The sequence below is a fragment of the Meles meles genome, chromosome 1 (assembly GCF_922984935.1).
Source record: "Meles meles chromosome 1, mMelMel3.1 paternal haplotype, whole genome shotgun sequence".
NCBI classification, from domain to species: Eukaryota; Metazoa; Chordata; class Mammalia; order Carnivora; family Mustelidae; genus Meles; species Meles meles.
This window is the reverse complement of record NC_060066.1, coordinates 176,664,593-176,682,325: the sequence shown is the minus strand read 5'-3', so window position 1 is coordinate 176,682,325 and position 17,733 is coordinate 176,664,593. Positions and strand designations below refer to the sequence as shown.

Sequence of the window (17,733 nt, the reverse complement as noted above, 5' to 3'; positions counted from 1 at the left end):
TCCCACTAGCTTGTAACCTCTGTAAGACTGGAAACATGTCTTCTTATTCCAAGAGTAATGCATAGCACAAAACAGATACTCAATATGTATTTGATAAGAGAAGGAATAAACTAAAATGTTAACTGAAATAACATGCAGAAATGTTCAGTACGGTGATAAGCACACAGCTGGTGCTAAATAAATGTTAAAAGAATCTGACTCTCATGGGCTCTACCTCCAGTAACCAAGAACTAATCATTCCTTTCTCTGAGATCGGACTTCCTCCAGCATCAACTTTCAGATTAATTTTCTACATACATGTCCTTTAAGGGCTAACCAAGAGATATTTATAGGGATAAACAACCTCTGTGGATTAGAGTTCTGTACATTTTCAAAACTATTAAGTAGTATCATTTGACTATTTTTTTCAAAGAGTTATTTATTTATTTTAGAGAGAGAAAGAGAGAGGGAGAGTGTGTGAGCGGGAGGGGCAGAGGGCAAGGGAGAAAGAATCTCAAGCAGATTCCATGCTTAGTGTGAACTGGGTGCAGGGCTCAATCTCCTGACCCTGAGATCAAGACCTGCTGAAACCAAGAGCTGGATGCTTAAAAGACTGTATCAACTGAGCAGGCACCCTTCATTTGACTATTTTTTAACACCATGGTTCTTTAAAAGTATGTCTTTGATGGCCAACAGACACATGAAAAGATGCTTATCATCACTTACCATCAGGGAAATACAAATCAAAATTACAATGAGATATTACTTTACATCTGTCAAAATGGCTAAAATCAACAACACAAAAAACAACAGGTATTGGCAAGGATGTGGAAAAAAAGGAACCCTCTTGCACTGCTGGGTGGGAATGTAAACTGATGCAGCCACTCTGGAAAACAGTTTCTTGACTCCTCGAAAAGTTAAAAACAGAATTACTCTACAGTCCAGCAATTGCACTACTGGGTATTTACCCAAAGAATACAAAAACACTAACTCAAAGAGATACATGCACCCCTATGTTGATTTATTTAGTTTAAATATTTTATTTATTTATTTGACAGAGACTGAGAGCACAAATAGGGGAAGCAGCAGAAGGAGAGGGAGAAGCAGGCTTCCTGCTGAGCATAGCCTGACAGAGGGCTTGATCCCAGGAGATCATGAGTAGAGCCCAACACAGACACTTAACCAGCTGAGCCACCCAGGCACCCTACCCCATGTTTATACAGCAGCGTTATTTACAATAGACAAGATATGGAAGCAGTCCACGTATCCATCAATTGAAGAATGGATAAAGAAGAGGTGGTATATACAATGGAATATTATTCAGCCATAAAAAAAGAATGAAATCCTGCCATTTGCAACAACATGGATGGAGCTACAGAGTATAATGCTAAGTGAAATAAGTTAGTCAGAGAAAGACAAATACAATATGATTTCACACATTTGTGGAGTTTAAGAAACAAAACCAATGAGCAAAGGGGAAAAATGAGAGAGAGAAAGATACAAACCAAGAAACAGACTTGTAATTGAGAACAAACTGATGGTTACTAGAGAGGAGATGGCTAGGGGATGAGTGAAATAGGTGATGGGGATTAAGGACTGCACTTATCAGGATGAGTACTGGGTGATGTATGGAATTGTTGGATCACTATATTGTATATTTGCACTAATATAATACTATATGTTAAATGGAATTAAAATAAAAACTTAAAAAATACTATGTCTTTGAGATTGAAAAATATTTTTCCTGATTATAAAAATAATGTATATAATCATTGCAAAAATAAATAAGAAAAGCATTACAATTAATTTCCATATTCAGGGGTGCCTGGGTGGCTCAGATGGTGAAGTGTGTGCCTTTGGTTCAGGTCATGATCTCAAGGTCCTGGATTGAGCCCTGCATCAGGCTCCCCACTCAGTGGGGAATCTGCTTCTCCCTCTCCCTTTGCCCCTCCACCTTCTCATGCCCTCTCTCTCTCTCAAATGAATAAATAAAATCTTAAAAAAAAATTTCCATATTCACCATCAAGAGATAGCCACTGCTATCATTTGAGTGTTTACATCTATTAATTTTTTAACCATTTTTAAGTGTACAATTTAGTGCCTTAAGTATGTTGTATTACTATCACCACCATTTATTTCTAAAACTTTTTCATCACCACACTCTTCATCAATTTTTGTGCATATTTTAATATAAATATATCTATTTTAAGCTTTTTAAACAAAACTTGAATCATTATTATATTGTACAATGCTTTATCTTTTGTCCAAAGTCATGTATTTTGTCATTGTTTTAAAGTTTTTATTGAAATATAACATGGATATGAAAAAGTGCATTGTATAGAGATAGTGTGCAACAGTGTACAACTTGATAAATTTTCAGAAGTGAACATACCTATTTAAGTGGCACCCTGATCAAGCATCTCAGAAGTCCTTTGTCCCCTTCCTAAAAATTATCTTCCTTAATCACTATCCTGACTTCTAATACTGCAGTTTAAAAAACTTAAATAATTAAATGTGATGTATGGCTAGGAAATAGGCTTTGGCTATGACAGAGGTTCAAATCTTGGTTATTAGGCATATGACAGTCTTTATGAACTTCAGTTAACCCATATAAAGAAATAGGGCTGATAATACCTTTCTTGAAAAGGTTTTAGTATAAAGTGCAGTAATGTTTATAAAACACTTAGCAAGTGCTGACACACGGCCAGCACTCAGTAAGTCCCTTGCATGGAACCTCATGATGTAATACTGTGCTCAACAGATGACAGTTGTTGTTGGTGTTGTTATCATTATTATAATCCCTCTGCTCCTACTTTAAATCAGAACTTAATGTGATATTTCCTGGTTTCTCCTCCTGTTCTCCCCTTAATCCACCTGTCTGCTTGCTTTCTATTTTGACATTTCCCTGCACAGTATAACAACAGATGCTACATTATTGTCTGAACTCAACCAATTATATTACAGAAGAATAAACAACAGTAGCTCATTACCACACTCATTGTGCAGACAATATCTGCTTCCTCAATGCACCCACTCTCTAGGGCTTTTCCCCAGGATGGAAACAGACCTCAGATATCCCACACCAGTGGTCCCAATGTGGAAAACAATGAAGAGATATTAGGTAAGTTGGTAACCTTGGGATCTGAATACCCAAGTTTTACTGGCAAAAAAGAACAAACATACATCAGTAGCTCAGTTTCAAATATACTGGCTAAAAACAAAGGCCTCATATAAGTAAACACTGTTATAAAACAATGACATAAAGGACACCTACATTTGAATAGGAGTCACAGTATAAATACCATTGTTAAACTTCAGTTTGGTTTGCTCAACAAATATAATTTTTTATTTGCATTATTTTAGGTTTGTAACAAAGCAAGGAAACCTAGTATACGTTGGAAATAAAAACTGACCTTGGACTTTTCGTTTTACTAAAAAATACGAATACTTAAAACAATCACATCTGAGGGATGAGAAATGGGGACTTCTTTCAAGTGAAATTTGGTAGTAAAGACAGACACCCAGAAAAGACAGTTTCTACACAATTACATTTTTTTAAACAGGAAAAATAATATATATTCACACCAATCTCTTACAATAAAAATCAAGGACTGACTTAAATTATACACACACATATACAAATACATACATACATGGCATGCACATATTATCTTCTAGGCTTCTATGAGTACCCATCAAGTAACAATTTATCACTGGTTGAAGCAGAGTTTGAAACAAGCTAAAGCTAACAGTTATTAATTCCACAAATTCTTACTGAGCACCTCCTATGTGCCAGGCATTGTTCTAAATGACAGGAAAATACCGGTTAACACTGTAGATACAAAAAATTCTGTTTACATGGAGGCTATATTTTAGTAGGGTGGAAGAAAGGCAACAAATACACATACAGGAAAATGTATAGTTTGTCACAAAGTGGTGAGTACTTTGAAGAGTGCAGGGAGGCTGGTAGAAAGGAGGGAGGGATACAACTTTAAACTCCAGAAGCCTTGGGGAGGGCGGCTCAGTTGCCTCCAACACTTGGTTTTGGCTCATGTCATGATCTCATGGGTGGTGAGATCAAGCCCCTTGACCGAGGAGCCCAGCATTGAGCTCCACACTGAGTGGGGAGTCTGGTTGAGATTCTCTCCCTTGGGCCTTCTCCCAGGAGAACAGTTTCTCCTCCTCCTCTCTCTCTCTCAAATAAATAAATCTTAAAACAAACAAACAAACAAAACCCCACAAAAGCAAACCAGCAACTCTATAAACCTCAACAAGCAAAAAAATGTAGGCCAGCGAGAAAAGGCCTAAAAGAGAGAGGGAGTCACATGGAATTTAGATCAGAGAGAAAGAAGTATTACAGGCAGAAGTCACAATAACTGCCAAGCTCTGGTGTCTGGCTTGACTGAGGAAGAGCAAGACAGCCACTGTGGTTAGAGCAGAAAGATCAGAAGAGGATGGAGCTGGTTAGAGAGCAATCAAAGGAGAGGGGTGAGTAAATCATACATGGCTTTGAGTAGCCCATAGAATGATTCTTTCCCTGTTTTAAAATTGAGGTATAATATATATAAAACACATCCCTCTAAATGTACAGTTCTGTGAGTTTTGATAAATGCATATATTTACATAACCATCATCATCAATCAAAATAAAGAACAGTTCTGTCACCTCCCCTTCTGCCCCCTACATACAATTCTCTCATTCCTAGACTGTGGCAACTTCCAATCTGTTTTTGGTCCCCAGTTTAACTTTTCTAGAATTAACCTTGACCTTTTCTAGAATGTTATATAAATATGTCATAAATATCATATAAATGGCTTCCTTCATTTAGTGTAATGCATTTGAAATTCACTCATGTTGTCAACTATATCAGTAGTTCATTCTTACTCATTGATAAGTATTCCATTGTATAGATACACCAGTTTGATTACTCCTTCTCCACCTAGGGGGATATTTGAGTTGTTTCCAGTTTTTGGTGACTGCAAATAAAGCAACTATAAACATTTGTGCACAGATTTTTGTGTGAACCTAAATTTTACTGTTAACTTTCATTTCACCTGTGTAAATACCTAGGAGTCTGACTGCTGGGCTATATTGTATGTGTATGTTTAACTTTAAAACGAAGTGCCAAATTATTTTCCAAAATAGATGTGTTATCATTAATGACTGTCTTCATTAATATATAAGAGTTCTAGTTGTTCGTCTTTGCCAGTAGCTTTTTCTTTCAAAAAGCCATCTAATTGGTGTGTACCTATTGTGGTTTTAATTTGCATTTCCCTAATGACTAACAATGTTGAGGATCTTTTCACAAGCTTATTTGCCCTTGGGTATATCTTCTTCGATGAAGTGTCTGTTTAAATATTTTGCCCATTAAAAATTTGGGCTATCTGTTTTATTATTGAATGTTAACAGTTCATTATGTTTTCTGGACAGTAGATACATGATTTTCTCAGTCTATGGATTGTCTTGTCAATTTTTTAACAGTGTCTTTTGAACAGTAGAAGTTATTAATTTTTATTTAGGGTAGTTTAGATACTTGTTATTTTATGAATTATGCTTTTGGTGTCAGATCTACAAAATCTTGCCTTAACTCAAGATCATGAAGATTTTCTATGTTTTCTTCTAGGACTTTAATAATTTTAGGTCTATGATCCATTTTGAGTTAGTTTTTGCATATGATGCAAGAAATGGACTGGGAGATTTTTACTTTAATTGTTTTGTACTTCTACATTTTTATTTTATTTATTTATTTATTTATTTATTTGTCCCCATTTTATTTATTTTTTCAGCGTAACAGTATTCATTGTTTTTGCACAACACCCAGTGCTCCATGCAAAACGTGCCCTCCCTATTACCCACCACCTGTTCCCCCAACCTCCCACCCCTGACTCTTCAAAACCCTCCCGTTGTTTTTCAGAGTCCATAGTCTCTTATGGTTCGCCTCCCCTTCCAAATTTTTTTTTTTTAATAAACATATAATGTATTTTTATCCCCAGGGGTACAGGTCTGTGAATCGCCAGGTTTACACACTTCACAGCACTCACGATAGCACATACCCTCCCCAATGTCCATAACCCCCTCCCCCCTCCCAATCCCACCTCCCCCCAGCAATTTATTTTTAAAAAAGATTTTATTTATTTATTTGACAGACAGAGATCACAAGTAGGCGGAGAGGCAGTCAGAGAGAGAGGAAAAAGCAGACTCCCCGCTGAGCAGAGAGCCCGATGTGGGACTCCATCCCAGGACCCTGGGATCACGACCTGAGCCTAAGGCAGAGGCTTAACCCACTGAGCCACCCAGGCGCCCATGTACTTCTACATTTTTAAAAAAATTTATTTATGTATTTTCAGCATAACAGTACTCATTGTTTTTGCACCACACCCAGTGCTCCATGCAATACGTGCCCTCTCTGTACTTCTACATTTTAAAAATATGAATATTCAATGGTTGCAGCATTATTTGTTGAAAGGATTATCCTTTTTTCATCAAACTGCCTTTGTACCTTTCTTGAAATCAATTGCTCATATGTGTGAGTCTATTTCTGGACTATTCTGTCTCATTAAACTATGGGTCTATCCTTTTGCCAGTTCCCACACTGTCTTGGATATATTGTCTTGAACTCTGGTAGGAGTCTTCCAACCTTGTTCTTTTTCAGAATTGTTTTGGCTTTTCCAGTTCTATTGCCTTTTTGTACCAATTTTAGAATCACTTTGTCCATTTCTGTTTTGAATTTAAATTCAACAGCTAACATATAGCAATATGTAGTATATCATTAGTTTTTGATGTAGTATTCAATGATTTATTAGTTGCATATAATACCCAGTGCTCATCACATCACATGCCCTCCTTAATGCTCATCACTTCTTTTTAAAAAAATCTTACAGATGTTGATTAGAATCATTGCAAAGATTTTACCTTTTATTTTGTTATGAAGTTATTGTGGGTTTTTGAAGTGACACGATGTGTCAATTGTTTTTAAAAAGGATTTAATAAAGAACATAGAGGGAAGGCAAAAATGGAGGCATCGAGTCAAGCTGGGAGACTACTAAAGCAACCCAGGTAAGAGTTAATGATGGCTTCCATGAGGGTGGTAATGGTGGAGTTAATCAGTAGCATCTGAGTTGTGCATATATTTTGAAGGTAGAACTAATAGGATTTGCCCATTAAATATGGATATGAAAGAGAGAAGTCAAGGATAATTCCAAGGTTTTGGTTCAAACAACTAGAAGATTTTCCACTTATTAAGATAGGGAGGACTGCTGGAGGAGCAAGTTTGGGTGGGGAGGGTAATATCAGTTGTTCAATTTAAGACATGTTAAGTTTTGTGCTATCTATCAGACATTTAAGTGGAGATGAAGAGCTAGCAATTAGATAGTCAAGTCTGGAGTTCAGGGAAAGGGAGGAGCTGGAGATATAAAGTCGGGAGTCCAATGTACAGATCTTATTTAAAGTCATGATACTGAAGTGATCATCAAAGAAGCATAGATCCTATATGAGAACTGTTGGTCTGACCCAATTCTACAATCATTCTCTGCTCCTGGCAACCAATCATCTATCTAGAGAGTATGGACTGCTTATAACAAATAGTCTCACTGCTGGATAAAGTAAATCAAGGCAAATAGTCATAACCAAAATTCAGATATATGACTTTTGGACTGCTTCTGGAATATGAAGAACAGTCTGTAGGTTGGTACTGGATACCATGAAACTAGAATTTCTAGTCTGTTTTAATGGTTTATGTAGACAACAAAAGAATATTCCAAATTGAAACTATCTAAGAAATTTTGGATGTATGGTCTTTATAGTTATACTAAGGTATATTCATGTATTGGCACCTACCTTATTATGTTGTTGTAGAGATTCAATAAGATAATGTCTGTAAAGTGCTCAGCACAGAGTTTAGCACATATTAATTGTTTAATAGCTAGGAATGGTGATGATGATGATGACAGGGATGATTACCTTTATGGCTCATGTAGTGGTGTTATCTGGTGTGACATGAAGCCACTTATATAATATAAAAACACAAATTATAAGGAGCAGCTTTTCACTTTAATCATCTATTCATGTTCCCACCTTCATCTTCATATGGGATAACAGGCAGAAAGTATGCCAGTGGGAGTTCTGATTCTGCTCTTACCAGGCAAATGTTAGGTAAGAATTTTAAAATAGGATTTTTAATCCTGCTGTGATCTGATTTCTTCATCTGTAAGATAGGGATGATACTATCTCAAGTGAGTTTTATAGGATGGCTGTGAAGATTAAATCAGAAAACGAAAGGGAAGTCCAAGGCTTCTAATTCCATGCTCTTTTATCTCTCATTTAATGGTATTTTAAAATTATTTAGCATTTTCTATTTGAGGAGGCACCGATAGAAAACTTTTTCCAGATAGGCAAACACGTAACCTCCTTCTTTCTTTTTGAGGGAACCAGTAACAAAAGGGAAGAGCTTTGTGCCTATTCTCTCTCACCCATGAGTCCCTAAAACTTGGCCATTTTAACATTATCTAATTATTAGACAGGGTTCTACAATTAGCCATTTGTTATTCCCTGAAGAAACCTTGTACCTGGGATGCCTGGGTGGCTTGGTGGGTCAAAGCCTCTGCCTTTGGCTCAGGCCATGATCTCGGGTTCCTGGGAGCAAGCCCCGTGTCAGGCTCTCTGCTTGGTGGGGAGCCTGCTTCCTTTCCTCTCTCTCTGCCTGCCTCTCTGCCTACTTGCGATTTCTGTCAAATGAATAAATAAAATCTTAAAAAAAAAAAAAAAGAAACCTTGTACCTTTCTCTTTTTATTCATATTACCCAGCCCATGCCTACCCTTTCCCATACATTCAACCATCCGTTTACTCATGACTCCATCCAAAATGTTCTTATACTTCATCTTTAACCATAAAAGTCTCATCAGTCTTTTAAAGCCTCTTCCCTCTGTGAATTTCTCATTGCCTTCCTCATCAGGGATCATCCTCACCCAAATATTTTCAACACTCTGTGCTATTTTAATGGTTTTTATGATATATAGTATCTTTTCCTATAGTTATTTTGTATTCATCTACCCTCCTGTATTAGACAGTGACCTCCCTGAGGGCAGGGGCTATGTTGCATACAATATAGTAGCCATAGCACCTGATTTAGTGATTTGCACATAGAAGTTAACAAATATTTGCAAATACTGATTAAAAGACTTGGGAGTCAAAAATCTTAGCTGAAACCTGTACTTACTAAAAATTTGGTGGCAAAAACAATTTCAAGAAAGAATATGTAGTTCATGTATTTCTCTAGTTGCTATAAAATCTATCCTTTAACCTGGACTACCAAAAATATATTATTTGGGTCTTTGCAGAGATGCTTTTACTAAATTGTTCTTTGGCCTTAGGACTTTGAATTATAAAACTATAAGCTGTATGCATGACTTGTTTTTGCTATTACAGCTATTAAATATCCTTGGGGATAGTATTTACCATATTGCATAATTTCCTCTTGAAGGGGAACCCAACCATAGGAAACATTGCTCGAAGGTCTCAATGCTTGAAAAATCCCACCTTTTGAGGGACTGGACTTTATCTGATGTTACAGACAGTGAAACTTATAGACAATTATTTTAGTCCAAGAAGCATAGAACAAATTTTGTGGTCCATCTTGAGCAAATGTACAGAATCCTATACATGCATTTGGTGAGTGTGCTGGATTGTCTGTTGTCAAAATGTTAATCTTACTTTTGGTTTTATTTTCCTTTATCCTGATTATTCTATCTTTTCTTTTTTAATCCATTTGAATTGCACATCTTCATGTAAATTACTTGAAACTCATTTTGGAACGAACAAGTAAATAAATAAATTAGTAAGATAGGGGAGTTTTTTAGTCCTTTGTTTTTCCTTCAGAATAGTTTTAAAGTCTCTCCTTACCATAGTCAAGGACCAGATCAAAATGTCTTCCTAAATTTACTGATTTCACTACAACAGTTACCACACAGCAAAATGAGACCAACCACTAAGGAATTTCCCTGTAACCAAGGTGATCTGACTACTCAATACTTCATCCTTCCAAAGGATTTTGAAATACTAGAGATAATTAAGATAATGAAACCATTCTTGTTTCTCAATACAATTATATGGGTTAGGATTTCTGGTTAGAAGGAGAGGCAGTATTACCATGAAAAGTCAGGTGACCAGGCTTCTAGTCCAGATTATGTGTCCAACCAGTTTGGTGACCATAGGCAAACTGTATAATCTTCCTGAGTCTCAGTTTCTTCAGAGGTTGCATAATACCAGCTTTCCCAAAGAACTGTTTGTTGTACATGAGTGTGCTGAGATATGTTAATTGGTGCTCCATGAAAAAAAGGGTCAAATAAGTTTGGATAAGACTTAATTAAATCAAGATACACAGAAGATAAATAGTTTCTTAATGATGGGATTTATAAGAGTCTTTAATTATGACTCTCCAGGGGAGTGTGGGTAGAAAGAATATGGAGCACTACCTGAACCTGGTTTTTTTGGGAGCACATCAGTGGATAAGTATAATAATGACTAGTTGCAAAATCCAACTTTTTCTCCCCCTCGCTCTGTGCCCCATGCTCTCACATGTTTACAGCTGGAACATATATATTGAGGTATGTTAAATGATGTTCATGGGGTCTTCTATGAGAAGACAGGCTTTATCTATACTGGGAAAGAGAAAAAATTTTAGCCCAGGGTAAATAAGGTAAATCATCAGAAGAAAGTACATGTACTATCACGCTCTAGATCCAGAACATGCAGTTAATTGTGCATACCTGACATTTATCAAGTATATGGTTGAAGATACACTATTGAGAGAGAGCATGTGCACTGTAAAAGAGCAAGAAAGAACGAGAGTCCTAAATTTTTAAACTATTTCTTGAAATAACCTAAAAGCATAGTGACAAAACTGTCTCTTAACTTTTTTGAAACTCTGCAAACATGATTCCTATAGACATGCAGAAGGATATATGACCTTGTACTGGAACAGAGTTGGTAAAACATGTGGTTTGGACTCATAAAGACCTAGGTAAGAATCTCAGCATGTGTGACTTCTCAATGACCTTCAGTTTTCTCACCTGTAAAGTCTCTAACCTTGTAGCTTGTTTTAATGGTCAATGACTAAGCGTATGTAAAGAGGCTAGAAAAGTACTTGACACATAGAAGATGCTCAATAAAATGATTTCTACCTTCCATTATTGAGGGTCCTCAGTGTACAAAGACTAGGGTCTGTCAGGAATAATATCTTGTATTTATGTGATAGACACTCAATAATGTGTCTGAACATGAATAAACTTTGATTTCCAAACCATGAACACATCTTTCAAGACCTGGCTCAAATGTCACTTCTTCTATATATGATCTGTTTCTCAAAGCTTCACAGATTTTTACTTTGCCAGTGAACTCTCTAAGTATTTTGCTTTTACTTCTATGTTATTTGGCACAGTTTTTTTTTTTTTTTTTGATCTGCTGTTACTTGTAGACATGTCATATCTTCTTTACAAGATGCAATCGCTTCTTGCAGGCAGAAACTGTTTTACTATTTCCTGTTTCTCTTCCAGTGCTTAGCACAGTTCTTGTTCAAAAACATTCTCTGACCAGGAATGATGACTAATGGAGTTTTTCTCAGCTCAAGTTAGGGCCCTTCAGGTCTTTCCATCAATTGTTAGATGGCTTTCTCTTTTTATAAGTAAATCTTGCTATTAATCCCATGTCTAGAAAAAGTTCTAAAAGTCCTTTTTTGTGAAACATCCCAGGAAGCTATTTGACATTCCTTTTCTTTGTTCGCGCTGGCACTTTAGACAAATCTCTATTATGACTTTTACATATAGTTTTGTAATTTTTTTTTTAAGATTTTATTTATTTATTTGACAGAGATGGGAAGGGAACACAAGCAGGGGGACTGGGAGAGGGAAAAGCAGGCTGCCTGCTGAGCACAAAGCCTGATGCAGGGCTGGATCCCAGGACTCTGGGATCATGACCTGAGCTGAAGGCTTAAGCACTGAGCCACCCCGGCACCCCTGTAATTCTATTCTTACAAGACTGTGAACTCTTGGTGGGGACAACACATGTCTGTAGCCCAGCCCCCTAAAAGACTGTGGGATGTTGTAAGTATTCAAAAAAAATATTTGTAAGATGAGTGAATGAAAAATTCTCTCTATTGTTATGAACATGACAAGAACTTGGGGGGGTGGAATAAATCATGCTGAATGGATTCCCCATATATAGGGGCCCAGTGCAAGATGTCATGGAAGTAACTCATGGTGTTTTTTGGTGGGGAAAATATAGTCTTTGTATTCTCGGGATGAAACAATATCCAGGAAGGATGAGAGCATTGGTCATGCAAGAAAAGGGAAAAAGAATTGAAAAGAACAGAAAACAATGAATCTAGTACAAGGTCAAGTTTTCTAAGAGTTCCACACAACAAGAGCAGGAATGATTTTTTTAAGGAAAGGTTAGTTTTTCCATACTAAAATGAGTTTGGAAAAAGTGGAAAGAAGTCATGAGAAATATTAACAGCCTCAATATTGACTGTAGTGGAAATAAACCTAGCTTATGAATAACGTTACTTGAAATTAATGCCCTACCTCACGTTCCTCTTCTTGTTCTTTGCGAATCTGCTCCAAACGAAACTGTTCTGCCATCTCCCTCTCATGAGCTTCCCTCTGTCAATAAAAGAGAAAGGGAGCCAGCACTCAATAAACACTGGTTTACTTATAAAGGAGAAAGGGGGAAAAAAAGAGCTCATTCCCAGCACTGTGAAACTGAAGTGTTTTTTTCTGGAACAAGAATGAAAAGGGAATGTTGCATACCCACACAAACACCTGGGTACCTCTGGGTAGCGTGGCAGTCAAGATCCATCAGAAGATCTTTCACTGGTCTTCCTTTTTGGTCTTTTCTGCTACTTCTCCTATACCCAAATGTCGAGCTCTAGTCACATCAGCTTCCACCACACACCCATGCTTTCTGGCTCCTTGCTGTTAGTATATATCACCTCTTGTCTCCTACCCCTTTTCTCTATTTAGTACACACATATAATCTCTTCCACGAAACTCTCCCTTAACAGATTCCTACTTATTAGCTCTCCAAAAAAGCTGGAACAGACTTTCCACTGAAACTCCTGTTCATTAATCTCCCACAGAACTCAGGGCTTCCCTTACAACTTCTAGAATCCTTGCATAAGTATTACAGCTAACTGGGTTCTTAAGTTAATCTATTCTACACCACATTGTATTCTTTTGGGGGCAGAAACTGTGGCTTATTCATTTCCCCCTCCTTCAATGCACAGTAGAGGAGCAGGTACTCAAGAAATATCAAATCAGTAGTTCTCAACCCTGACTACACCATAGAAATCACTTGAAGAGCTTTTAAAACACTGCTAGATATTTACCATAGGTGGATTAAAAAACAAGGAAAATAAATATTAGGCCCATTTTTGTTTTCATATTCATGATTCTTAAAAAACTTTGTGTTGTCAAAATGAACCATCCTTTAAGAACCAAGGGTAAAATTATATTCTGTTAACTGAATCTAGCTTTCTCCGTTGTAAACCTAACATTCTTAGGGATCAAAGTGATAGAAGGACTGGCTGGCACTTAAATAATAAAAGACTGTTTAGGAAGTCCTTTGACCAAACCTACCTTTGCTCTGTCAGCCTCAAGTGAAAGGCGATAGGCCTCATCTTGCTCTCTCTTCACATTTTCTCTGGCTTCACGTTCATCCTTAAAGGAAAAGATTCAAATGTGTTTTATTATATTACTCTTTTAATAGAAGAAAACAATGATAATCCCCTTGTCTTACTCTTGTGTGAATTAGAATTAAATAAGGTACTTCTAAAGTATATAGGTTAGAAATAAGCAAACAAATAAGAACAGTATCACAGTAGATAGTGAAATAAGAATGTCTGGAGCCAGCTCTACCACGTGTAAACTGTGTGACCTTGGGCAAGTCATTTAACTTCTCTGGATCTCAGTTTCTTCAACTGTAAAATAGAAATAGTATTTGTTTCATAGGGTTGTTGTGAGAATTAATTAATGCAATAATATATACACAGTCTTGCAAAGCATGTGACAGTTCATTTTCACAATGATTAGTTACCTTCCTCTTTCATCCTGATTTTTCTGAGATAAGCTTAGAGCCTGTCACCACTGGGGCAAAGGACTGGGAGAGAGTAAAGGACTAGAAAGTAATGGCTGGCATAAGAGTCTGAAAGCAAAATACCCTGGTTGATTAAGTCCACATCATATCACTAAGGCCTGGTTACTGAACTAAGTAACTGCTAAGTCATCCACATTTCATGAGCAGTTATTCAAGTTGAAGATCTTTTAAGACATTTTTAGCTTCTGAAGTGATTGTGCCATCCACCTACATTTAAATTGTTACTTCATGTGAAATTAAAAGTTCATTCAACTACCAGAATTTCTCATTTGTTAAATTCCGAGGTATAGCCAATACATGTGTACTTAAATTAATAAATGCCCACACCTATTGACATTAGAATATAGGTTTCCTTTTGGGCCATTTTGTGTAATAGCTGAGCGAATCATATAAAGTCACCAATATCTGACTATTTTTGACCTCTAAAAATGAAAATTTCATATGGCTTAACCTAATACTTTGTAAGTTTTTGGCTCCCCAATTCAATATATACTTAGGTGCTCTCACTGATAATCCCTATTCAAGACTGGGCTTCTCTCTGAAGTTTCAATCTTTTTTTAGTTGCAATGAGTCATCTAATTCCAAAATCTCTGATATAAATAGTAACATTTCATTGATTCCCAATCTTTGAAATAAAAAATTTGGAAGAATTATAAGCTGCTGGCCTAAAGGTAATCGCTATACTATCTATGATGAAAGGGTATGCTATATGAATTATATGGTGGAACACAATATCAGGAACAATATTTAACCACCTGAGAGACCACTCAGGCTGCAAAGCATTCAAGGATAATTTACATGTCGTATAATATTACACATGAATAAAAATGGGTTTTAAAAACTTCTACTTGGAGACTTACATGAAGCCATTAGTATTTATATTTTAGAGAAATAGAAGCATATACCTTTAAATATATTTTCACTAATTCCAGCTGGGTATTTCCCACTTTGGTATATACATTAAGTTTTACTATGACCAGATACAATCAGCATGATAAGACATATTTTGTGCGTTTCTATTTATATTAGCATTTGCTTAATTCATTACTCTGAATTCTTCCTCCCACTCAATATCCAAGTTTGCACACAGTGGCCACTTAACAGTTCATTTGGCCATGGTTGATCTATATTTGATATATAATGTCTTTATTTTTTAGGTCACTGAGGAGAGGTAATGGGGGGGATTAGCAGGTCTGTGTTTAAGTCCAATCCCTGCCAGTAGCAAGCTGTGTGTTCTTGGATAAATAACGTCTCCCTTTTCAGTCATTTATTAAATTAAAGGATTGGATTTCTAAGGATTTTATGCCTCTGTGGACAAGTCTATCTTTCTAAATTCAGAAATCCCTAATATAATCAGTATAACCTATGGGAGTAATTTTATCTTTCTGTATTTCAAATGGAGAAATACTTAGGATGTCTAAAATTTTAAATTTACATTACTTTCTTGACCCTATCCCTCCAAATTAGTTTAGGTTTCTTGTGTAATATTCCGTACTTTCCCTTTAAAACATTTATCACAATTGCAATTAATTAATTATCATATAATCATTTACTTAATGTGAGATTCTCCCATGACACTGTAGCATCATAAAGGCAGGGACCTTGTCGATATTATACACCTCTATATTCCAAGTGTTTCACACATTGCCTAGTTTTGGGGAGGTGTTAAATAAGCATTTGTTGAATAAATTGTCTTTCCAGGCATAAAATATTTATTGTCTGCAGTAGAAATTAAGGAGGAAGAAGATAGCTCATCCACAAAGCAGCCCCATCTGAGTCAATGAAATCGACTGGCTGGGCAGAAATGACACGTTATGACACTATGTACACACAACAAAGGGACCTTCTAAAAGCCACCACAGCTGGAAGCCCTTTGAACACAAGTATAGTTGATAATAAAAGCATTCTAAGTAAACAGCTCTGTTAAAACAGACTGTTGCAGATATGAAAGGCCATTAAATCCAGGGATCTCTGCCCCAAAATATGGCACCTGTTGTGAGAGACTTCCTGAAGCAGCTAACTTGCTTCCTTCCTTCCCCTTCTCTCCCCTTTAATATTAGGTATCACACTAGCACTGAGGATACAGAGACAGGCCACAGTTTGCTAAGGGAAGACGTGGATACTCATGCTTGGATCACCTTCATCATTATTTTTTGGAGCCTACTAACTTATTGGGAAGAGTTCAGTGTTCAAATTTTGCATTATTTTCGTTTTGTTCCTTAAATAATGTCACTCTTTTAGTTCCTGCTCCATCATCTCTGTCATTAAAAATCCTACCAGCTTTTCATAGTTTTAGAACTATAAGAGACTGACATGTACAAAAGAGCTACTATAAAGATGAAGAAACTGAAATCATAGGAGGATAAAGGATTTATACAAGACTACCCACTAAGTGGCAGACCTTAGACTTGAATCCAGGTCTCCTGACAGTTTCTTCTCCCCTCCACGCTTCAATCCAATGCTCTTTCCTCTGCTCACAGCTCTCCCTGATTATCGCAAATAGAAGGGCTAGCTAGCTCAGGCATGAATGAATTTTTCTAAACTTATTATGGTCAGAGCTGCTTATGTGTTTGGTAGTTGCTTGTGAACAGCTATCATTTCTTCTTTTCTGTCTTGTCGATTTTATATTTGTTTCTATAACTGTCCTGTTTACTGTCATCTCCAATCTGGGGACTTACAGAACACTGTTTAGGCATCTCCCCCACATTATTCTATACAATTAAATTTTTAAAAAGAAAATGGGGAGATGGGGAGGAGAAGGGAGTTGGGGGAAATTGGAGGGGGAGACGAACCATGAGAGACTGTGGACTCTGAAGAAATAACTGAGGGTTTTGGAGGGGAGGGGGTTGGGAGGTGGGTGAGCCTGGTGGTGGGTATTGTGGAGGACACGTATGACATGGAGCAATGTGTGGTACATAAACAATGACTTCTGTAACACTGAAAAAAATTTTAAAAAATAAATAAAAATTAAAAAAAAAAAAAAAAGAAAATTCCAGGTGCTGTGGTTTACATTTCATGTACAAACTTGTTCTCAGGGTCTATAGAGGTACCTCTTGGAACTTCTCCTGCATCCTACAAATGCAGTCCTTGTGGAGTATCCCCTTGCTTAAATCTGAGTGGACAGATTAGACAAAGTGACTAGAAATACATGTATGTTGTGTGGAAGTAGAAGAGCTAGATAATCAGGTTCAGGAATAGATCTGGGGTGCTGCTTGGGCTGTGGCTTTGGGCTATTTGGCATCAAAATACTCCTCATCACACCAAAATGTGAAGCTGGATTGCACAGAATGAAGTGACAGCCTCCATTGGAGCCTTTCATTTACAGCACCCTTGTCACTGCTCTCATACTGCTTTGTGCTACACTCACATTTATATATTTGTCTCACTGTTCCCTACCTCAGCTGTAAGTTGAGGGAAAAGAATCCGTTTGATGTATCTTTCTATTCCCTATGGCATCTAGGGTACCATCTTACATAAGGCAAGCATAAATAGTTTTTGTTAGATGACTGAATGGAATTATCAGTGCTCAACAGGTATATACCTGAAGTTGTGGAGCCTCTAAGTAGTCAAACTAGTAATGTTTATCCACACGTATTTCTTATCCTGAG

At 36.8% G+C, this 17,733-nt stretch overlaps 1 protein-coding gene across 3 annotated transcripts in view; it reads right to left on the bottom strand.

The window, feature by feature from the left end:
* FAF1 (Fas associated factor 1) overlaps nucleotides 1-17,733 on the bottom strand; it is a 495,897-nt gene that overhangs the window by 44,050 nt on the left and 434,114 nt on the right. For all 3 annotated transcript variants that reach the window (XM_046003527.1, XM_046003533.1, XM_046003539.1), the window contains exons 16-17: nucleotides 13,609-13,689; nucleotides 12,556-12,633 (exon numbers count right to left, since the gene is read on the bottom strand). In XM_046003527.1, the coding sequence (XP_045859483.1) occupies nucleotides 12,556-12,633; nucleotides 13,609-13,689 (159 nt within the window). The remainder of the gene's footprint in view (nucleotides 1-12,555; nucleotides 12,634-13,608; nucleotides 13,690-17,733) is intronic.